The sequence below is a fragment of the Hypanus sabinus genome, chromosome 6, assembly GCF_030144855.1.
Source record: "Hypanus sabinus isolate sHypSab1 chromosome 6, sHypSab1.hap1, whole genome shotgun sequence".
Classification (NCBI taxonomy): Eukaryota; Metazoa; Chordata; class Chondrichthyes; order Myliobatiformes; family Dasyatidae; genus Hypanus; species Hypanus sabinus.
In genome coordinates, this window is record NC_082711.1 from 97653218 (window position 1) to 97671670 (window position 18453).

The window sequence follows — 18453 nt, forward strand, 5'->3', positions numbered from 1 at the left end:
ATGATAGCTAAATTGGTTTTACTGTTTTTCAGCAATATGCACCGCTCCTTGCAGTATTCAGTACCCAAGGTCAGTCAGAGTTGACCCTGCTCCAGAAGATTCAGGAGTATTGTTATGACAATATCCATTTTATGAAGGCGTTCCAGAAAATTGTTGTGCTATTTTACAAAGGTAAAGAAATTGGCAAATTTTCTTCAAAGGACAATCTGCTACAGTTAATGTCTGCAGATTACATGAGATAACTTATCTGTTTTGAATGTTCACTCTCACCTTGCACAAGTTAAGCATGTGATTTTTACATAAAAGATTTGGTTATATTTTAAGAGATCATGTTCAGGACACTGTCATTGAAGTGGAAGAAATGATAAAATAGAGGGAAATTAAATGTGATGGCAAATGACTGTAAAATACTGGGCTGTTATCAAATTTTCCATAGCATGATGGGCAATGTTCATGTATGATATTTTCCTACATGAATCACTTTCTGTTCAGCGGAACTGTCTGATAAAGAATTACAGGAAAGGTGGCAAAATTGGAGAGTGTTCAACTTCCAGTGCAGAATTGGGAGCAGCTGACTCTCACATTCTTTACTTGGTGGATGAAGTAAACAAATAAGCAATGGATTGTAGTAAATTTTGATTTTAATTTAAAAACAAACATCTTTAACACTGTATTGTTCCTCCCTTGAATCTGTCATTGGTTGAAAAACTATGATCAATTTATAATGGCCCTTGTAAGCAAAACCAATCAGTAAGTACCAATACAATAAATAGTGGAAAGGGAATTCTGAGTGACTAGAAAGTTCCTTTATAAATAATTAACATATTTGTATACCAAATGGAAATTAAGTGTATTTTATGGAAATACTTATATTGCTTAATGCTGCAATAAATTCTACTTTAAGGATGATAATTCTCTCAAGAATGCTTTCTGTTCAACCATTGGGTTTCAATCAGAGACAAAATGACTGCTGTAAATTTTTGTTCAATGGGGAATCAGATGTTGCTTTTACTCTACACTGAGAAGCTCTAGGTTTTAGGATCGATTAATCTATCCAACTAATAGATTCACTATATCTGTGGAGTTGGTGCAGGCTTGTGCGGAGCCAAAATAAGAAGAGAAAACCAATTTTTCTTTCTAAAAATAATTTGGCTCTTTGAGTCAGTTCATAACTACTCGTGCTGTAGTCTACATCCTGCCTACCCAGAGTAAAGAACAAAGGATAACAGCACTATCAAATCTTACTTGTTCTTACCCGTGTCTGTTCACTGAAGACTATTGTAAAAGAGTTACTCTCACTTCCTACACCTATGGCCCACTTACTCCGTTTCTTCACAACACTGCCTTGGCTTCCCACCCTTACACTGGCCCACAGTCACAATGGCCATTCTACTTGACCTTTTTCTTTTCCCTTGGTTTTTCTTTTTATTGGTTGTTATAAATTAGCCAATTAATTATTAACTAATGATTAGCAGATGTGCCTTTTTTTTAAGATCCCTGTTAAATGAAACTCGCCAGTAAGTCCTAAAACCTGCTTCTCTGGGGATTCATTTGGGGAGTGAGAAGCTGGAGGACTGAGCCTACTTGAAGGGAGGTGGGGTTTGTTCAGATGACAAGAAATGAAGAATGTAATGAATGGGAGGTCCTATTAGGTGATAGGAGTTGTATGAAAGAAGGCGAATGGCAGGTTTTTGGGAAACGGGGGAAAATAAAGCAATTAATTGAGGATTGTAGTTGCTTATTGTCAAGTGGTGAAGGCAGTAAATAAAAGAAGGGAGAAAGTGCTTAAGGTATTTTTGAATTTTGAGTGTGGACTTATTTCTGATATCAATCTAATTAGATTAACTAAGGATTTGAGAAAAAGCATTAAGAGATATTGTGGGTGCAACACCTTTAAGAGATTGGACACCCTCAGTACTTTGTAACGATACTAAGCAGTGTGAGAAGGCTTTCGGGTTAAAAGTTTTGGAGGAAGGAAAGTAACACCAAGGAACTATGATGGTTTTGAGGAGTAATCACAGGAGTGTCTCTAGATGTATTCATGGACCAATTTAAAAATAAATTGTAAATAAATTAAATTGTAAGTAAATGATTAAAAATAAAATAAGTTGGAGGAAATGATGATAAACATTTAAGTGTTTCATAGTAGAGTAAAAACTGGTAGTTTATTGGTGTTAGTTAAGTTTAATGGAATCAGAGTTGCTGGATAGAGCTAGTTTAGGTTATATATGAGTTCTACTCTATGGTTTGAGTCTATGTGCTGCCCACTCAGATGTTTTCAACACCAGAAGTTTGGTCTTGTAGCTGCTGTGTGGAGAGGTGATGAGCAGTGTGGTAGATGTGGTGGAGAACATGATTTCTGCAATTGTGGAGAAAGCAGTCAGCCAAATTGTGGCAACCGTGGAGGAGAACATAGCTCTGCTTTTGCAGGGTGCCCTGTATATAAGAAAACTGTGGAAGTGCAGCGTGTTTCATATGCAGAGGCTCTTCAGAAAGTACAGAAGACTGTGTCAACAGGTTCTATTAATATCCGGAATACAGATGGATTAAAGAGAATGTGTAAAGTGCAGAATTTGTTGATTGTTGGTAAACTAAAGTTTGTCACTTACATAGCAAGTGTGGCAAATTGTGCAGCACAAACCAAAAGAACAGAAAAAAATTAAAATATTGAAAGCTGCTGAAAAACATCTAGAGATGAAAAACTTAACTCTAGAAGTTATTAACAATGCCTTACAAGGAGTAAATAATGCTCAGACTTAAAATGAGGGCTTTTAATGATTTTTCTAATCTTACAATGAAATGCTAGTGGCCTATTGGGTAATGGTCAAGTGTTTAAGAAATTTATGGAAGATTTACTAACTAAACCTGATGTTACATGTATACAGGAAGCCTGGTTCATATTTTGTCTAAGTTTGATGATAGAAGGTTGTGTTGACTTAAGATGTGTAATGGAGGGGACCGGCTACCTTTATCAAAAATGAAATAGCATTTAAAGTTATGAAAGTTGGAGTTGTTTATGAGGCAATTGTGGTTGAGACTTGGTGAAAGAATAGTAAAGATAATTTTTTTTTAAACTTTCGCGAAGCTGATATATTGGAAATGTGGGTGGAAATGGGGAAAAATAAAGTTATGGTGTGGTAATTTTAATGGTCAAAGTACTATGTGGGATTGTAGTGACACATGTGAAAGGGATGGTGATGGAAGACTTTATGGAAGAAAAGTGGTGTGCTTGTAAGATTGTAGGAATGCGAAGATAAGTATATTTAGTAATACTGTTTCTGCTATAGATCTTGCACTGGTATCTGAGGTTAGAGCAACTAGGAAGTGTAGAATGGTACAACAGTGGGGAGTGATCATTTCCCTATAACTTGTACAACAGGAAAGATTCCAATATCTTCAGATACAATTTTAAATAGGCAAATTTAATAAGACTGTACGTAGCAGCTGTGTAGTGGGGAAAAAAAGCACAATGCCTCTTTCACTTCAGACAGCTTAAGGAGTTCGGTATGAGTCCCCAGATCCTCAGGACTTTCTACAGGCCACAATCGAGAGCAGCTGACTGGCTGCATCACTGTCTGGAATGGGAACTGGACTCCCCTGAGTTACAGGGCACAGCAGAGAGTGGCGCAGACAGCCCAGCGCATCTATGGATGTGAACTTCCCTCTTTTCCAGTCATTTATAGCAGCAGGTGTGTAAAAAGGGCCTGGAGGATCATCAGGGATTCCAGTAACCCCAACCACAAACGGTTTCAGCTGCTACTATCTAGAAAACGGTACTGCATTATTGAGGCCAGGTCCAACGTGCTCCAGGACAGCTTCTTTCACAGTGCCATCAAATTCATCAGTACACATTGATCTGATTGTGTATCTGACTGTACATGTATGCATTCAAAACAATTTCATATACAATTTTAGTGTCTGGGTAATAATTCCCCCACATTTACTTGTACATTGCGACGGACACAGAACATAAAGATTCTTACTCCCTCATGTTGTGAGAAGGATTTAAGAAATAAATCTTAATCTTAAATTGTGGTGTGATTGATTTATGTGAAAGTTGATTTTCTGTCATTTGGTTTTGGAGGATATCAAGTTTAGTATTAATGCTTTGTACTCAACTCAATAGCTAAGGAAGCAAATCCCAGATGCTTGGGTGATAATAAAAAGAAATACATTTCCTGGTGGATGGACAAATGGAAAAGGTGCTGTGAAAGTGCAGAATAAAAGCTCTTTGGAAAATTGGGTAGTGTTACTTGTGGAGAATGTGCTATTGGGAAAGAGGTAGGCAGGGGAAGTTTGTGGTGTGGTATGAAAAATGAGGTGAGTTAGAAAACTTGATGCGTTACCTGTTTTGTATGGTGGGGAGAAGGTTGCAGTTACTGACTCTGAAAAGACAGAACTATTAGTAAAATGATATATGTCAGTGTACGTAGTTCAGGCTGTTTAAGAAGAGAGGGTTTTTAGAGAAACTGTTTTGGCAAGCAATCCTCAGATTGCTGGGGGATAAAGAATGTCTTGGATGTTGAATTTACATTGTCTGAACTTAAAAGGGCTATTAATAGTGCTGGTCAGACATCACCTGGGAAAAATACTTATTATAGTATGCTTATATGGTTATCAAATTGAAACTTGTGTACGTTTTGGAACTTTTTAATACGATATGGGTTGAATGGAGATTTCCTTCTTCCTGGAAATTAGTGGTTGTTATCCCAACATTGAAACCCGGTAAGGATCAATCATATTCTTCCAGTTATAGACCTATTTCACTACTTCACATGTATGTAAGATGATGGAAAACTTTCTTATTTGTAAGATAATAGCAAGGTTTTCTAATTTGTGGAGAGCTTTGGAAAATTTGGATTTAGGAAAGGGAGAATGATTATATAGTCAGTGTTAAAGTTTGGAATCTGATATTCGCAAGGCCCATGTTAATAAAGAATCAGTGGTCACAGTTCTCCGATGTTAGAGAATGCTTATGATATGATACGGATACAAGGGTTACTGCTTAAGTTTGAAAATATGAGAATGTTCAATTGCATTGAAGAGTTTTTATGTGTCAGGAAGACACAAATTCAGGTGGGAACAATATTTTCTGAGGAGTATCAGATAGAGAATGGGACTCCACAGGGGAATATGTGTAGCCCACTCCTTTTTTATGATTAATGATATTTTCATAACTGTTGAACTACCTGCACCAATTTCCAAATTGTATTATACTGATGATGGTGTAGTGTGGGAGAGAGGCAGGAATATAAATTATATAGTTAGGAAACGGCAGGCAGCTATTAATGAAGTGGAGGAATGGGGACATTGGTGGGAGTTTAAATTTTTTGTTACAAAGACTCAAGTTATTTTTTTTTCTAAAAGGAACATTTACACCCACAAGTGATCTCAAGTTACATGGTAACTCTCTTAAACGAGAGTCAGTGGTAGTTTCTAGGTATGTGGATGGACACAAGACTAACATGGAATGTGCATATGAATGAAATTCTGGAGAAGTATGAATTAAGTCCTTAAGTGTGCTCAGGTGCTTAGTTGGATGTGATTAGGCTGTGAGTAGGAGGTCACTTAAACAAATGTATATAACTTTAATCATATCTTGATTATGGATGTGTTGTTTATTGGCTGGCCTCACCAGTGGTCTTAAAGTTTCAAGCTCAAGCATTGAGATTATGTTCTAGTGCTACTAAATCATCACCAATATCAGCATAACTGGTAGAAATGAGTGAATTACCTTTATCTACACAGGTTGCAGTTAGCAATTGTTTATTGGGTTAACATCAACTGACATGAGGTTGGTCATCCAATATTGGCAACATTAGTAGATTGTTGGGAGCACTGCATTTGTAAGCTCTTCAGTTTTGGGTGGATGAGAAATGAATGCGCCCAAAATCTTTGGTTGTTTAATGTAGAGTATGGTCCCCATGTACCCCTTTTTGTCTCTCCTCCATGGCTTTTCCCTCAGCCTGTGATTAATTTAAGCCTTCATGAAAAGATCACGTTGAAGATTGTTTGTATACCAGTGGTGCAGGTAGTTCAGCAGTATATGCTTGGCCGATACTATGGTTTCTTACTTATCCATACAGATGGCTCAAAAGATCCATGATGGATTCTTTAGGTGCTCTTGGTTTTGTTTCAAAGTTTCAGGTGACTATTAAGAAAGGATCACCAGACAAAATATCAGTATTCATATCTGAGATGTTTGCTATTATTTTAGCCTTGGAATGGGCCAAGGAAATCCACCCTGAATATATGTACTTCTGTGCTCTGATTCATTCTCTTTTTTTGACATCTATTAAAACAAGTATTTCAAATTGTAGTTCAGACGTTCTTCTTGAGATTGGAACTCACCTGTTTAGATTTGTGTATACATTTCTTATGGGTCCCTGCCCATGTTGAGATTGAAGGAAATGAGGTGGCAGACATTTTAGTCAAGCAGTCACTTAAAATTAATGATATAAATGGATTGGTGCCTTTGCATAAGGGTGGGGTAAAAGCCATAATTATAAAGTCTATTCGGTCACAGTGGCAACAACTTTGGGATAAGGAAGAGATGGAATTTATATAAAATTCAGAAGATAGTGGGAACTCAGCTGGGCAAATGTATAAAATGAGAGAAGTTATACTTCCACGTTCACATATTGGACATACTAGGTTGAATAACTCCTTGTTCAGAATTAATATGTATGGTACTGGCATTGGTAGGGAGTGCATTTGTCAAGGAACAGTGCAGCATATACTTGAGTGCAGATCCTATGAGGAGCAAAGGAAACATTGGATTGTTAAATCAAGATGTTTGGGATACACACTGTTTAACATGAAATGTTTGTTAGGTTATCACTGCCATCGTAATGTATTCTTGTATTTGACTTTCTGAAAAGGGTTAAGAGTTTTTGATATTATTTGATTTTTGGTGGGGGGGGGGGTAAATTAAAGTGGATATACTTCCTATCTGTTTACTCCACCTCAGTAGGTGACCACCTCAATTGGTCTGCCAACTGCATTAAACTTTACAAGAAGAAGAAGTGCCACGACCCACTTCTTTTAAACTTTTGCACCTCTGGCTCCTATTAAGTAAAGCTTACCAGCAAGTCCTTAGACCTGCCTTAAACTCTCACATTTCTTGCTATCAACTCTCGGCTCCTGTTAAATGAAATTCATTCATTATTAACAAGATAGTGAAAGCAAGTTACATTGAGTGCCTCCTGCAACCTGACAAATGGCAAGAGATTTATAATAACAATGTCAATGAGATGTGGGAAGTACAGTAAAAAGATTCAATTCAAGGAGGAATAGATACCAAAAGGAAACACATTAAGCATGTCCGCTAGGAAGAGATTTTTAGGTTGGTGTGGAATTCCATAGTTGTGGCTGAAGAAGTGTGATAGCATTTTGCTTTGTCATATCCCCTATATTTTCAAGTTTTTTTTTAATAATTGACCCGTTAATTGTTTGAATTTCAGCTGATGTTCTGAGTGAAGAAGCCATTCTGAAATGGTATAAGGAAGCACATGTTGCAAAAGGGAAAAGCGTCTTTCTTGAGCAGATGAAGAAATTTGTTGAGTGGCTACAAAATGCTGAAGAAGGTAGTATTATTCAAAACAATTGATTTTACTGTAATATATTTAGAATGTGAGTTCATAAACTTATTTTTCCCTATACCAAGTTACAAATATATATATTTTGGAATAAGTAGTGTGTGTTTGTTTAACAAGTGAATTAAAAATTTTCCTCTGTTCAAGGACATACACATATCACTATTAATTCTTGTGAAACGCAAAATTTATCTTGCTTCAGAAGCTTCACTTTACTGTTTCACAAGTTTCACTTACTGGTGCTGGACACTTAGTAACAGTCTCAATGGATTCTTGAGCTCGGGTGAAAGATGCAGAATATCCTTGTTTCCTTACCAGATTAATCCTATCTCGATCGTCAGTGACAAAATTAAATGGCATACCACCACATTTTTTGGTGTGGAAAAGGTGTTGCATTTTGCATTGTGATACGTTTGGTCAGGAATCATGTGATTTGAATAGAACTTTTTGAAAATTGGTGGTGGAGTCCAAGTAATTTTGTGTATTATGAAAACTCGAGGAAATCTGCAGATGCTGGAAATTCAAGCAACACACACAAAGTGCTTGTGGAACGCAGCAGGCCAGGCAGCATCTATAGGGAGAAGTGCTGTCGACGTTTCGGGCCGATACCCTTCATCAGAACGAACTGAAAGGAGAGATACTAAGATATTTGAAAGTAGAAGGGAGAGGGGAAGATGTGAAATGATAGGAGAAGACCGGAGGGGATGGGGTGAAGCTGAGAGCCAGAAAGGTGATTGGCAAAAGGGATACAGAGCTGGAGAAGGGAAAGGATCATGGGACAGGAGGCCTAGGGAGAAAGAAAGGGGGAGGGGAGCACCAGAGGGAGATGGAGAACAAGCAGAGTGATGGACAGAGAGAGAAAGAAAAAAAAAGGAGGGGGGGGGAAGAACTAAATATATCAGGGATGGGATATAATGAATATGCTTTGCACTTTTGCAAGCTGCTACACAATAAAATTGTTATACTTTTTCCTGACAATGGGTAAAGTGATGAAATGTTGCATTAAGTTTGAGAATTGATTCATTAAATCTAAAACTCTTTTCTTAATTCTGGGCAAAAAGTTGGCTCAGGTGGATTGAGAAATAGTAAGATGCCAATCATGTCATGGGCTGTTAAAGGATTTGAAGCTGTTTGCAAGGATGGCAAAAGATCTTGCAGTTGGGGCAGCTAACAGCCAAATATATACTTTATTCTTTTTTCCTTTTTTTTTGTGAATAATCTACCAAAATGTTCTTCAAAACTCAGAGACTTTCTGTAATCTTTCGCACTCCCAGAATGGGAACCACTAACTTTGGGAATAAATCCCCATTGGAAAGATCATCTAACAATAACTGGCAAAGAAGGATGAGATTGTGTTAAATAAAAGGAGACTTATAACATTGATTATAATCAAAGTAAATATGAAGCCAGGAAGGATGTTGAAATTTAACAAAGCATGATCAAGGGATTAATTAAAAGGGGAGGAAATAAAAATTGAGCATGAAGCAGCAGGAAGAATAAAAACATTTTGAATGTTGCAATTTATATGCAATATAATAAAGATTAGAAAAAATAAATGTTGGTTATTAACAGAGACAGGGCTATTACCAACTTACTGTACATCATTCATTCCTTAATGCAGAAGACACAAAGAATCTAAAACCAGTGAGAAATCTTGGAAATCCAACAAAAAACTGTTAAATTGTTTTATTATTGTCATATGCACCAAGATACAGAAGAAAACTTGTAGGCTCAGATTAAATTGGGGGATTGCTGGGCAACACAGCTCAAAGGGCCAGAATGGCCTATTCCACATTGTATCTCAATAAATAAATAAGTTAATAAAATAAACTGTTACAATACTGAGAAAATACAGTGTGTGTAGGCCTCCGTTAGTCTTCTTAGACCATGGATTTGCACCTTGGAAAGTTTCCAGGGCAAGCCTGGGCAAGGCCCTCTCCACGCCACCGATGTTCTCCAAGGGAAGGGCTTTAGGACCCATACAGCTTGGCACCAGTGTCATTGCAGAGCAATGTGTGATTAAGTGCCTTGCTCAAGGACACACGCAAGCCTCAGCCAAGACTCGAACTAGCGACCTTCAGATAACTAGATGAATGCCTTAACCACTTGGCCACGCACCAACACTAAAATACAGTGCAGGTGGTCAGTAAGGTGCAAGGTCACAACGAGGTAGATTGTGAGCTCTGGAGTCCATTTTATTTTACTTGGGGAAATAATCTGTAATCTTATAACAGTGGGGTAGAAACTGTCCTCAGACCTGGTCTACATCCTTCCTGTACCTGATAGGAGAGAGTAGAAGACAGAATATAACCTTTGATTATGCTGCTTGCTTTACTGGGGCAATGAAAAATATAGACTGAGTCCATAGAGATTTCCCTGATGTACTTAGTTATGTCCCAGCTCTGTGCAGTTTCTTATAGTCATGGGTAGAGCAGTTGCAGTTGCCATAACCAAACTGTGATGCATCTGGATAGGATGTTTTCTGTGGTATATCAATAAACATTGCCAAGGGTCGAAGGAGACATGTAAAATTTCTTTAGCTTCCTAGGGATGCAGAGGCACAGGTGTCCATTAGCAAAAAGATAGCATCAAAGATCCAGTTTCCAGTTGCTTGCTCTGTGCTTGGTGTCTTGCATATATAAGGGGACACATCAGGAGCACTCAATGTGGTCGAGGAGGTTGGAAGAGGAGTACGTGAATCTGAAAGGGTTGTTAAGGTTCCTGGATTGTGTTGAAGTAAGAGGTGTAGGAACAAGTGTCACATCTCCTAGAGTTACAGAAGAAAGTGAGGAGTTGGGTAGGGAGAGATGAGTGGATAAGGGCGTCACAGTCAGAGTGGTCCCTACGGAAGATGTATGGAGAAGTTGTGACTATGAGGTCCCTATGCAGCTTGTGGAAGTGTGAAGAATAATAATGCTGGATGTAGAGGCTATTTGGGGTGAAAGCTGAGGACAGAGAGAACTCTTATTTCTGTTCTGTTTGGGGGTTGGGTGAGTGGGGAATTGGAGGAAGTGAGAGAGGGCTCCATTAACCACAGAAGAAGGGAAGCAATGCTTCCTGAAAAAAGGAACATTTTGCATCACATTTTGAGAGCGCGTGTGGTGGTGATGGAGAATGCAGAAGGAGTGCCATTCTTACAAAGGACAGGGTAAGTGTAGTTGAGGGGGCCATGGAAATCAGTAGGTTTGTGGTAAATGTCAGTGGATAGTTTTTCTCATGAAATGGATACAGAAATAGCCAGAAAAAGTCTAGCAATTTCTCACAGGCATTAATGCAGTTGTTGATGGAGAAGGAGTTTGGGAATGGTTCTGGAGAAGCTTTGGAGCAGTCACGGTTCATGTTACCAATGAATAAACAGGTGTATGCAACACCTTTGAATCGTGGAAAGTGAAAGGAGTGAAAAGAGATGATAACAGCTTTTTGACAAATGAATGAGAGCATTAATGGAGGGGATCTGTTTGGATCTTTGAAAACTAAAAAGAAATGGAAAACTTCCAGATCGGGCTAGAGGTGTGGATCTGATATCCGTAGTGAAGATGAGGCAATGGGGTCAGGGAATGAGATTGTCAATATACTGAAGAACGTGTCCTGGATGTAGGTGGGAAGGGACTGGTCGAGGAGAAACAGTATAGAGTTCAGGTGTGAGGAGACTATGTTTGTGGGATAAGGGCAGACAGAAACAGTGGGCCTACCAGGACAGTCCTTTTTGTGGATCTTGTATAAGAGGCAGTGCTCCAGTCCCTCATTTCCCACTTCTAGTTGTTTGCGGCTATGGAAGAGAGCTCTCCTGATGTGATAAGATCTGTGACAGTACAGAAGATAATAGTGTTTCTTAGTGGGCTCATAGTCCAGGATTCGCTATGAGGAGGTGCCTGGGAGCTGTTGTCTGGCCTCTGCAAGTCCATCGGACTACAACGGTACTGTCTTTGTCTGTAGGTTGGTGACTAATTTAGGATTGATATGAAATGAGTGGAGAGCTGACCATTCAGATGGGATGAGATTGGAATGTGTGAGGGGAGAGGAGAAGTCAAGGTAATTAAAATCACAGTGGCAATTGGAAATTAAAAAAACGTCAGAGGAGGGTCAAAGGACAGAATGGGACGTTCCAAGGGAAAGGAGAGTATTGGAGGGACAAGTAGAGTTCATCTTCAGGAGTTGAGGTCAACTTGACAAAGAAATAGGCACGGAGGCCGAGGCAGTGGAAGAAGAGCTTCCATGAAAGCTCTGAAGTGAAGCCCTCAATTCGGGGTGCAAGCGTAGGTGTCTAAAGGAGCAGATTCAACTGTAGCCATTAAAAGAGTGGGTAAGGTATCTGAAAGGAAAAAATTGGCTTGGCTATATGGGAAGGATGAATGTGTGAGAGCGGTTGGATTGCTCTTGCAGAGCCAACACAGATTTAACACTTCCCTTCCATGCAGTGGGTGTCAAACTCATTTTAGGTCACGGGCCGGATTGGGCAAAATGCAGCTTCATGCGGGCCGGATCAGTCGGGCACTTGTGAACGCAGCTTTCTTTGCCTACGTTTTTTCAGCCTGTTCTCATGTGTCTCAGTCTCTGCTATAACTACTAAGTGTTTCACTTCACAAATTCCGTTTCTTATGAAGAAGACTGCTGAGCAAGCATTATTTTTATGATTGGTATTAACTTACAATCTTAGGCTTCATATCGCCGGGCCATTAATAATTAAAATAATAGATCTATCTAAAATGATCTCGCGGGCCAGATATAATTGTACGCCGGGCCGGATTTGGCCCGTGGGCCTTGAGTTTGACATCTATGCAGCAGACGTACTCTAATATAGGTGTTTATGTTTTCAAAGAGTAAGTCATAAATTCAAATGAATTTAGAGCTGATGGAATTAAGCATAATCTACTAAGGGTTGGGGATTTGTTAATAGAGAAGGTAAATTAAGAATAAAAGGGAAATTTTTGGGTTAGCAAGTTGGCTGAATCAGCTCAGCTCTGTGTTGTCTTTAACAGTGATTTGGATTGTATTATATCAAAGTACCTTGACAATATAAAAATGGGTGAGAAAGTAAGTGGAGAGAAGAATATCAACAAAGAATTCAGATAGAGAAGAACATGATAGGTGAGGCATATTGTTAACAGATATGAAATAATCTACTTGAGTAGGGCAAATACAGGAGCAGTGTATATTTTTTAAACTGAAGGAAGATAATTGAAGGGTTTCTGGGCATCCTGCACAATCACAAGAGGTTACATGCAGTTGCATCACAATCAAACACACGGCGTAGAGAGTGTAACAGTGTGAAACTGCTGGGTGCCTGTTGCAAATGTGAACACAGGCAGGCAGTACTGTAGGTCAGGAACCAATGCTGGTCTCCCCATTTCTTCACCGTACTGCAATATATACTAGTGCTTTTGTAATAAAGGGCAGGGGTTTAAGAGTCCAGCTGTAGTTACCAATTAGACTGCTAAGACCACATCAGATGAACATTTTTAATTGTATATAAACACATCTTAAGTATAGAAACTTATCTAGACCTATTGGAAAGAGGAAGATAGAGTAAATTTGTGAATTAGTACCTCATTGATAAGATTTTCTAGGGACGGTAGGATCCAGAAAAATGTTTCTTCCATGTAGTGAAAATATTGGCACAGTGAAGATTTGATGTGATTACTAAAATTCTTAGCTGAAGTCAAAGGTTTATTTTAAGTTACTACAGCCTGTTCATGTCAGGTAATTAGCTGCTGCCATTGTATGCTGCTGAGGCGTAACAATCTTAAAAAAAAATTTGCTTGTAAACTGTTACTAACCTTGAAGAATAAGGTTATCCTAATTAAAATGTGCGATGTGTTTTGATAATTATGAAAGTCGGTTGTAGTTTGCATGGATAAATGTCAGGAGTTGGGAAGCCATTCTTTAGCTGAAACAGGAACAATTTAAGCCATATTCCGCTTGTATTCTGAAACAGTTCATGGTTCAGCAGTAATTGCGGGAAGAACAAATAAATTAATCTTTCAAGCTTGGAGCTATCACCAAAAGTGATGGACACTAGAATGGATGGCACTGAGAAGGAAACAGAAAAAAACGGAAATGTGCACAAACAGATAAAGGAAGCCAGGGTAAGACCGAAGCAGGAAGCCCTGCCAGGTATGATGGTAGAGGCAGATACATTAGGAACATTTAAACAACTCTTACATGGGCACATGGATGAAAGAAAAATGGAGGACTATGTAGGAGAGCAGGGTTAGAGTAGTTTAAAAGGTTAGCACACATTATGGGCTGAAAAGACTGTACTGTGCTGTACTGTTCTGTTTCCTGTGTTCATTAAGTAAAATAGCAGCCTGGAATAATCATATTTAAATTAAAACACATTTCAGTTTTCTATGGTTAATATCCTGCTTTATTATAATGATTTTCTGCCATTATATATCAGAACTTATAAACTATCCTTGATCCATTTTTCATTCCAAATACTTAAGTTCAAATAATATGATAATTTGTTCCATTCATGTTTCTTAGTACTATGTACTGTTTTATTTATTGTTTTAGCATAAAAATATGTTTGCCACGTTGTTTACCGATGTTTAATGTAAGATGTGATCAAGTGGCATCAGTACTGGACTTTGAGGCAAGTGCTCCCGACTTCAAATCCAGCTGGTTTCATGCATGCTTTCCAACCATGTTGCGTTAAGTGTCGAGCTAGCAATTGGGCCTCTTTTTTTTTAAAAAAAAAGCAGTTAAATGCTAAGGAAACAGTAAAAATGCCACCTGATGTGCCACAGGATGCAAAAAGGAACAACAACAACAACAACCATGTATAAGATGTGAGCTGTCTGAAAATTAAATAATGGCATAGAAAGATCCCAAGTACATTTCAGTATTAGTATCAATATAATGTTAACTAATATTATTGAAAATTTATCCTTGAAGGATTTGCATAAACTAGTCCATTTTGTTGCTCTATATCTAGAAATAATCTTACTGGGACATAAAAAAAATATATAAAAGTGAAGAGAAACTGCAAGATCTTCAGTTGTCTATCGCAGTACATGCAAAATTCATCTACTTAATATTAAATAGGCATAGAATTGCTGCTGACTTCTTGGGAATATATTTCTTTAAAATGTGATGAAAGTCTGTTAAATACATTTTAAATAGTAATAAATTATCATTACAATTCCAGAGAGAAGGAAAACTACAAAAAGTACTGATCTACTGGAAATAACTGAATAATATATGCATTGTTTCATCTTTCCACTGTTAGCACTTCTAAACATTAACAGTGGAAATAGAATTTCAAAACACACTAATCAGATAATCAAAAGTGTTTTTTAAAAAAAAGATTGTGACTTTTTTTTCCAGAATCTGAATCAGGAGAAGGTGAAGATGATTAACTAGAACTCGACCGACTATTTTGTGTAGCTTGCAGGGGTCTGTCCCCTCACCTGTATGATTGCAATAGAAGAGATTGTGCTTCCAAATCAAATGGAAACCTTGAGGTAGCTTTGTTTTGTGTAGAGGATAGGCTTATATCTGATGTGGAAAACCGAATCATAAGGCATGACTTGTTTCTTGGGTCTGTACCCTTCGGGTGCTGTGCTATAACTGAATAAAGCTATTTAAAACGGAGCCATGTAGCCAAAAGTAAAGTAACAATGGACTCCTTTTATTAGCAACTTTTTCAATTATATTGCATATCTATTGTAACCATAGTTTTGTCAATCTTTGTAGCCTAATAAAAATTTTGTGTATATGTAATTTGACACTGGAGATTTTTTGAATAAATGTTTTTGTATTTTAAAAATCATGAATCAGGACACCCTTCGCTTTCTAATATGGGTTTCTTTCATTTACAAGTACTAATTAGAAAGGAATTTATTTCAACAAAACAATCAACCAATGATGGGAAACATTAAATTAACATTCTCTCAAGATATCAAATATTAAGACTGCAGTTCCTTGGAAAAGCGGACACATTGAATGGGATATAAAGCTCAGCAATTCTCTGCTTCATAATTGAGCTTTATCTGTAGTCTAATTATCTGGTACATGCTGAGCATTAAGTGCTGGTTAAGCAAATATGCTGCTAATCTAATGTTTGCTTAGGTACACTGTTGGCACTAACACTGCAATAACCCAGGTGCTCCCTGTCTGTCACCCTGGATTGTGCTCCCTCTGGTTACTAAAGCATGTCAGTTTGTGACATGACATTGAACTGTGCTTTATTGTTTAAGTCACCTCTATCAATTCATAAAATTGGATCCCAGTTCCAAGTATAAAAGTGCAAAGTAATTTTATTTTCAAAGCATTTGTACTGTATGTCACCCTGAGATTCATTTTCTTGCAGGCATAAAAGAATAATAACCATAATATAATCAATGAAAGACCACATCAAATTGGGTGTTCAACCATTGTGCAAATGTCAACAAACTGTCCAAATGCAAAAAGAAGGAAAAATAATAAATAAATAAGCAATAAGAGAACATGAGATGGAGAGTCCATGAAAGTGAGTCCATAGGTTGTGGGAACATCTCAATGATGGGGGTGAGTGATGTTGCCACCTTTGGTTCAAGAGCCTGATGGCTGGGGGGTAATAATGGTTCCTGAACCTGATGGTGTGAGTCCTGAGGCTGCTTTACCACCACCTTGCTGGCAGCACCAAGACGAGTATATGTCCTCAGTGGGTGGGGGGGGGGGTGTCCCTTACAATGAATGCTGCTTCCCTGCAACAATGCTTCCATCATTCCCACAATCCTGATTGAGAATTTACAGAGCCTGGGCCTCTGGACCTCCCTCCGCAATTGAATCCTTGACCACAATCTGTGTAGATTGGTGATAATATCTCCTCCTCGCTGATGATCAACACTGGTGCACCTCAGGGGTGTGTGGTTAGCCACTGCTCTACTCTCTGTGTACACATGACTGTGTGGCTAAGCACATCTCAAATACCATCAATAAATTTGCTGACGATACAACCATTGTTGGTAGAATCTCAGGTGGTGACGAGAGGGTGTGCAAGGGTGAGATGTGCCACCCAGTGGAGTGGTGTCACAGCAACAACCTGGCACTGAACATCAGCAAGATGAAAGAGCTGTTTGCTTACTTCAGGAAGGGTAAGACTAAGGAACACATACCAATCCTCTTTTATTTTTGTGTGTGCCATTTTCTGCCAGAGCCTTGGTGACCACGTTCCTCCATGTCCTTCTCACACAGCAGTTTTTTTTTTATGAGGCCGAGTTGCGTGCTCGTCCTCAATCCAGCACAGGTGGAAAGCGTGTCCGGGAGCAGCCCGAATGGATTCGAGCTCCGGAGTCCGGCGCTGATGTCAGTGTGCCACCAGCCCGGACCAATCCTCATAGAGAGCATTCTGACTGGCTGCATCACTGTCTAGTATGGGGGGGGGGGGGTTGTCTACTGCACAGGACTGAAAGAAGCTGCAGATGGTTGTAAATTTAGTCGGCTCACTTTTACCATCAAGGCATGGAGGAACCATTACAAACTTCCACAGTCTCTGATGACTGTGATGTCAGTCTCTGATGGCTCTGTGATGTCAGTCTCTGAGGTTGACATGCAAGCAGCCTCGGGAGGGTGAACCCATAAAAAGCATCCGGCTCAGATCGGATACCAGGCCAAGTACTAAAGACCAACTGTGGAGAGTTCACTGGGATCGTTGACCTCTTGCTTCGGTGGTCTGAGGTATCCATCTGCTTCAAACAGACTTTACTTATACTTGTGCCCAAGAAGAGTGTGGCAACCTGCCTCAATAACTATCATTCATTAGCACTTACAGCTACAGTGATGCAGTGTTTTGAGAGATTGGTGATGAAACTTATCAACCCCTGCCTGAGAAGTGACTTGGATCCACTCCAATTTGCTTACCGGAGCAACAGGTCCACAGCAGATGACATCCCTTGGCACTTCACTCAACACTGGAAAATCTGGACTTCAAAAATGCATAATCAGGAGCTCTTTATTGACTACAGCTTAACATTCAATGCTATCATCCCTCCAAAATTAATCAACAAACTTCAAGACCTTGGCCTGAATACATCTTTGTGCAGTTGGATCCTCTATTTCCTTACTTGCAGATCCCAGTCAGTTCAAATTGGCAACATCTCTACAAATTCCATCAGAGACTGTGGAAGTTTGTAATGGTTCCTCCATGTCTTGATGGTAAAAGTGAGCATAGGAGGCATTGAGCTTATCTGGAAGCGAAGCCCTGTTGCCCCTTGTGTCGCATTATTTAAATTTATAAGAGGAGATAATGTTTAAGCCCTGCCACACATTTCGAGTGTCCTTTGTTGATTCACGTTTAGTCTGGAACTGCCACTTCACTTGTGAGGTGGCTTTTCGGAGATCAAACCTGGACTTCTTGTAACTTTCTTGGTTACCAGACCTGAATGCCTCTGATCTGGCCCTCAGCAGATTGCAGATCTCATGGTTCATCCAGGGCTTCTGGTTGGGGAAAGACACTGAAAGATTTTGTGGGGACACACTCGTCTACAATTGTTTTAGTAAAATCTGTGACAACCATTGTGTACATATTCAGATCTACAGATGAGTCCTTGAACAGGGCCCGTATACTGACACGGAGCAATCCCATAGTCACTCCTCTGCTTCCCACGACCGCCTCTTTGTTGTCCTAATCTCTGGAGCTTTGCTCTTTAGTCTCTGTCTGTGTGCAGATAGGAGAAGGACAGAAAAGTGATCAGATTTACTGAAATGCAGTCTAGGCATGGAACGGTAGGCATTCCCTATTTTAGTATAGCAGTGGTCTAGTGTGTTGGGACCTCTGGCGCTACAAGCTGATGGTAATTGGGCAGGCGGTTCTTCAGACATGCCTGGATGAAAGCCCTGAATATAATGTGAAATGAGTCAGGGCAGAGATGGC

At 39.1% G+C, this 18453-nt stretch overlaps 1 protein-coding gene across 3 annotated transcripts in view; it reads left to right on the forward strand.

The window, feature by feature from the left end:
* LOC132395714 (eIF5-mimic protein 1) overlaps nucleotides 1-15320 on the forward strand; it is a 94011-nt gene extending 78691 nt beyond the window's left edge. For all 3 annotated transcript variants that reach the window (XM_059972659.1, XM_059972660.1, XM_059972658.1), the window contains exons 10-12: nucleotides 33-171; nucleotides 7464-7586; nucleotides 14925-15320. In XM_059972659.1, coding sequence (XP_059828642.1) covers nucleotides 33-171; nucleotides 7464-7586; nucleotides 14925-14956 — 294 coding nt within the window. In that variant the 3' untranslated portion in view covers nucleotides 14957-15320. The remainder of the gene's footprint in view (nucleotides 1-32; nucleotides 172-7463; nucleotides 7587-14924) is intronic.
* The last annotated feature ends 3133 nt before the right edge of the window (nucleotides 15321-18453 follow it).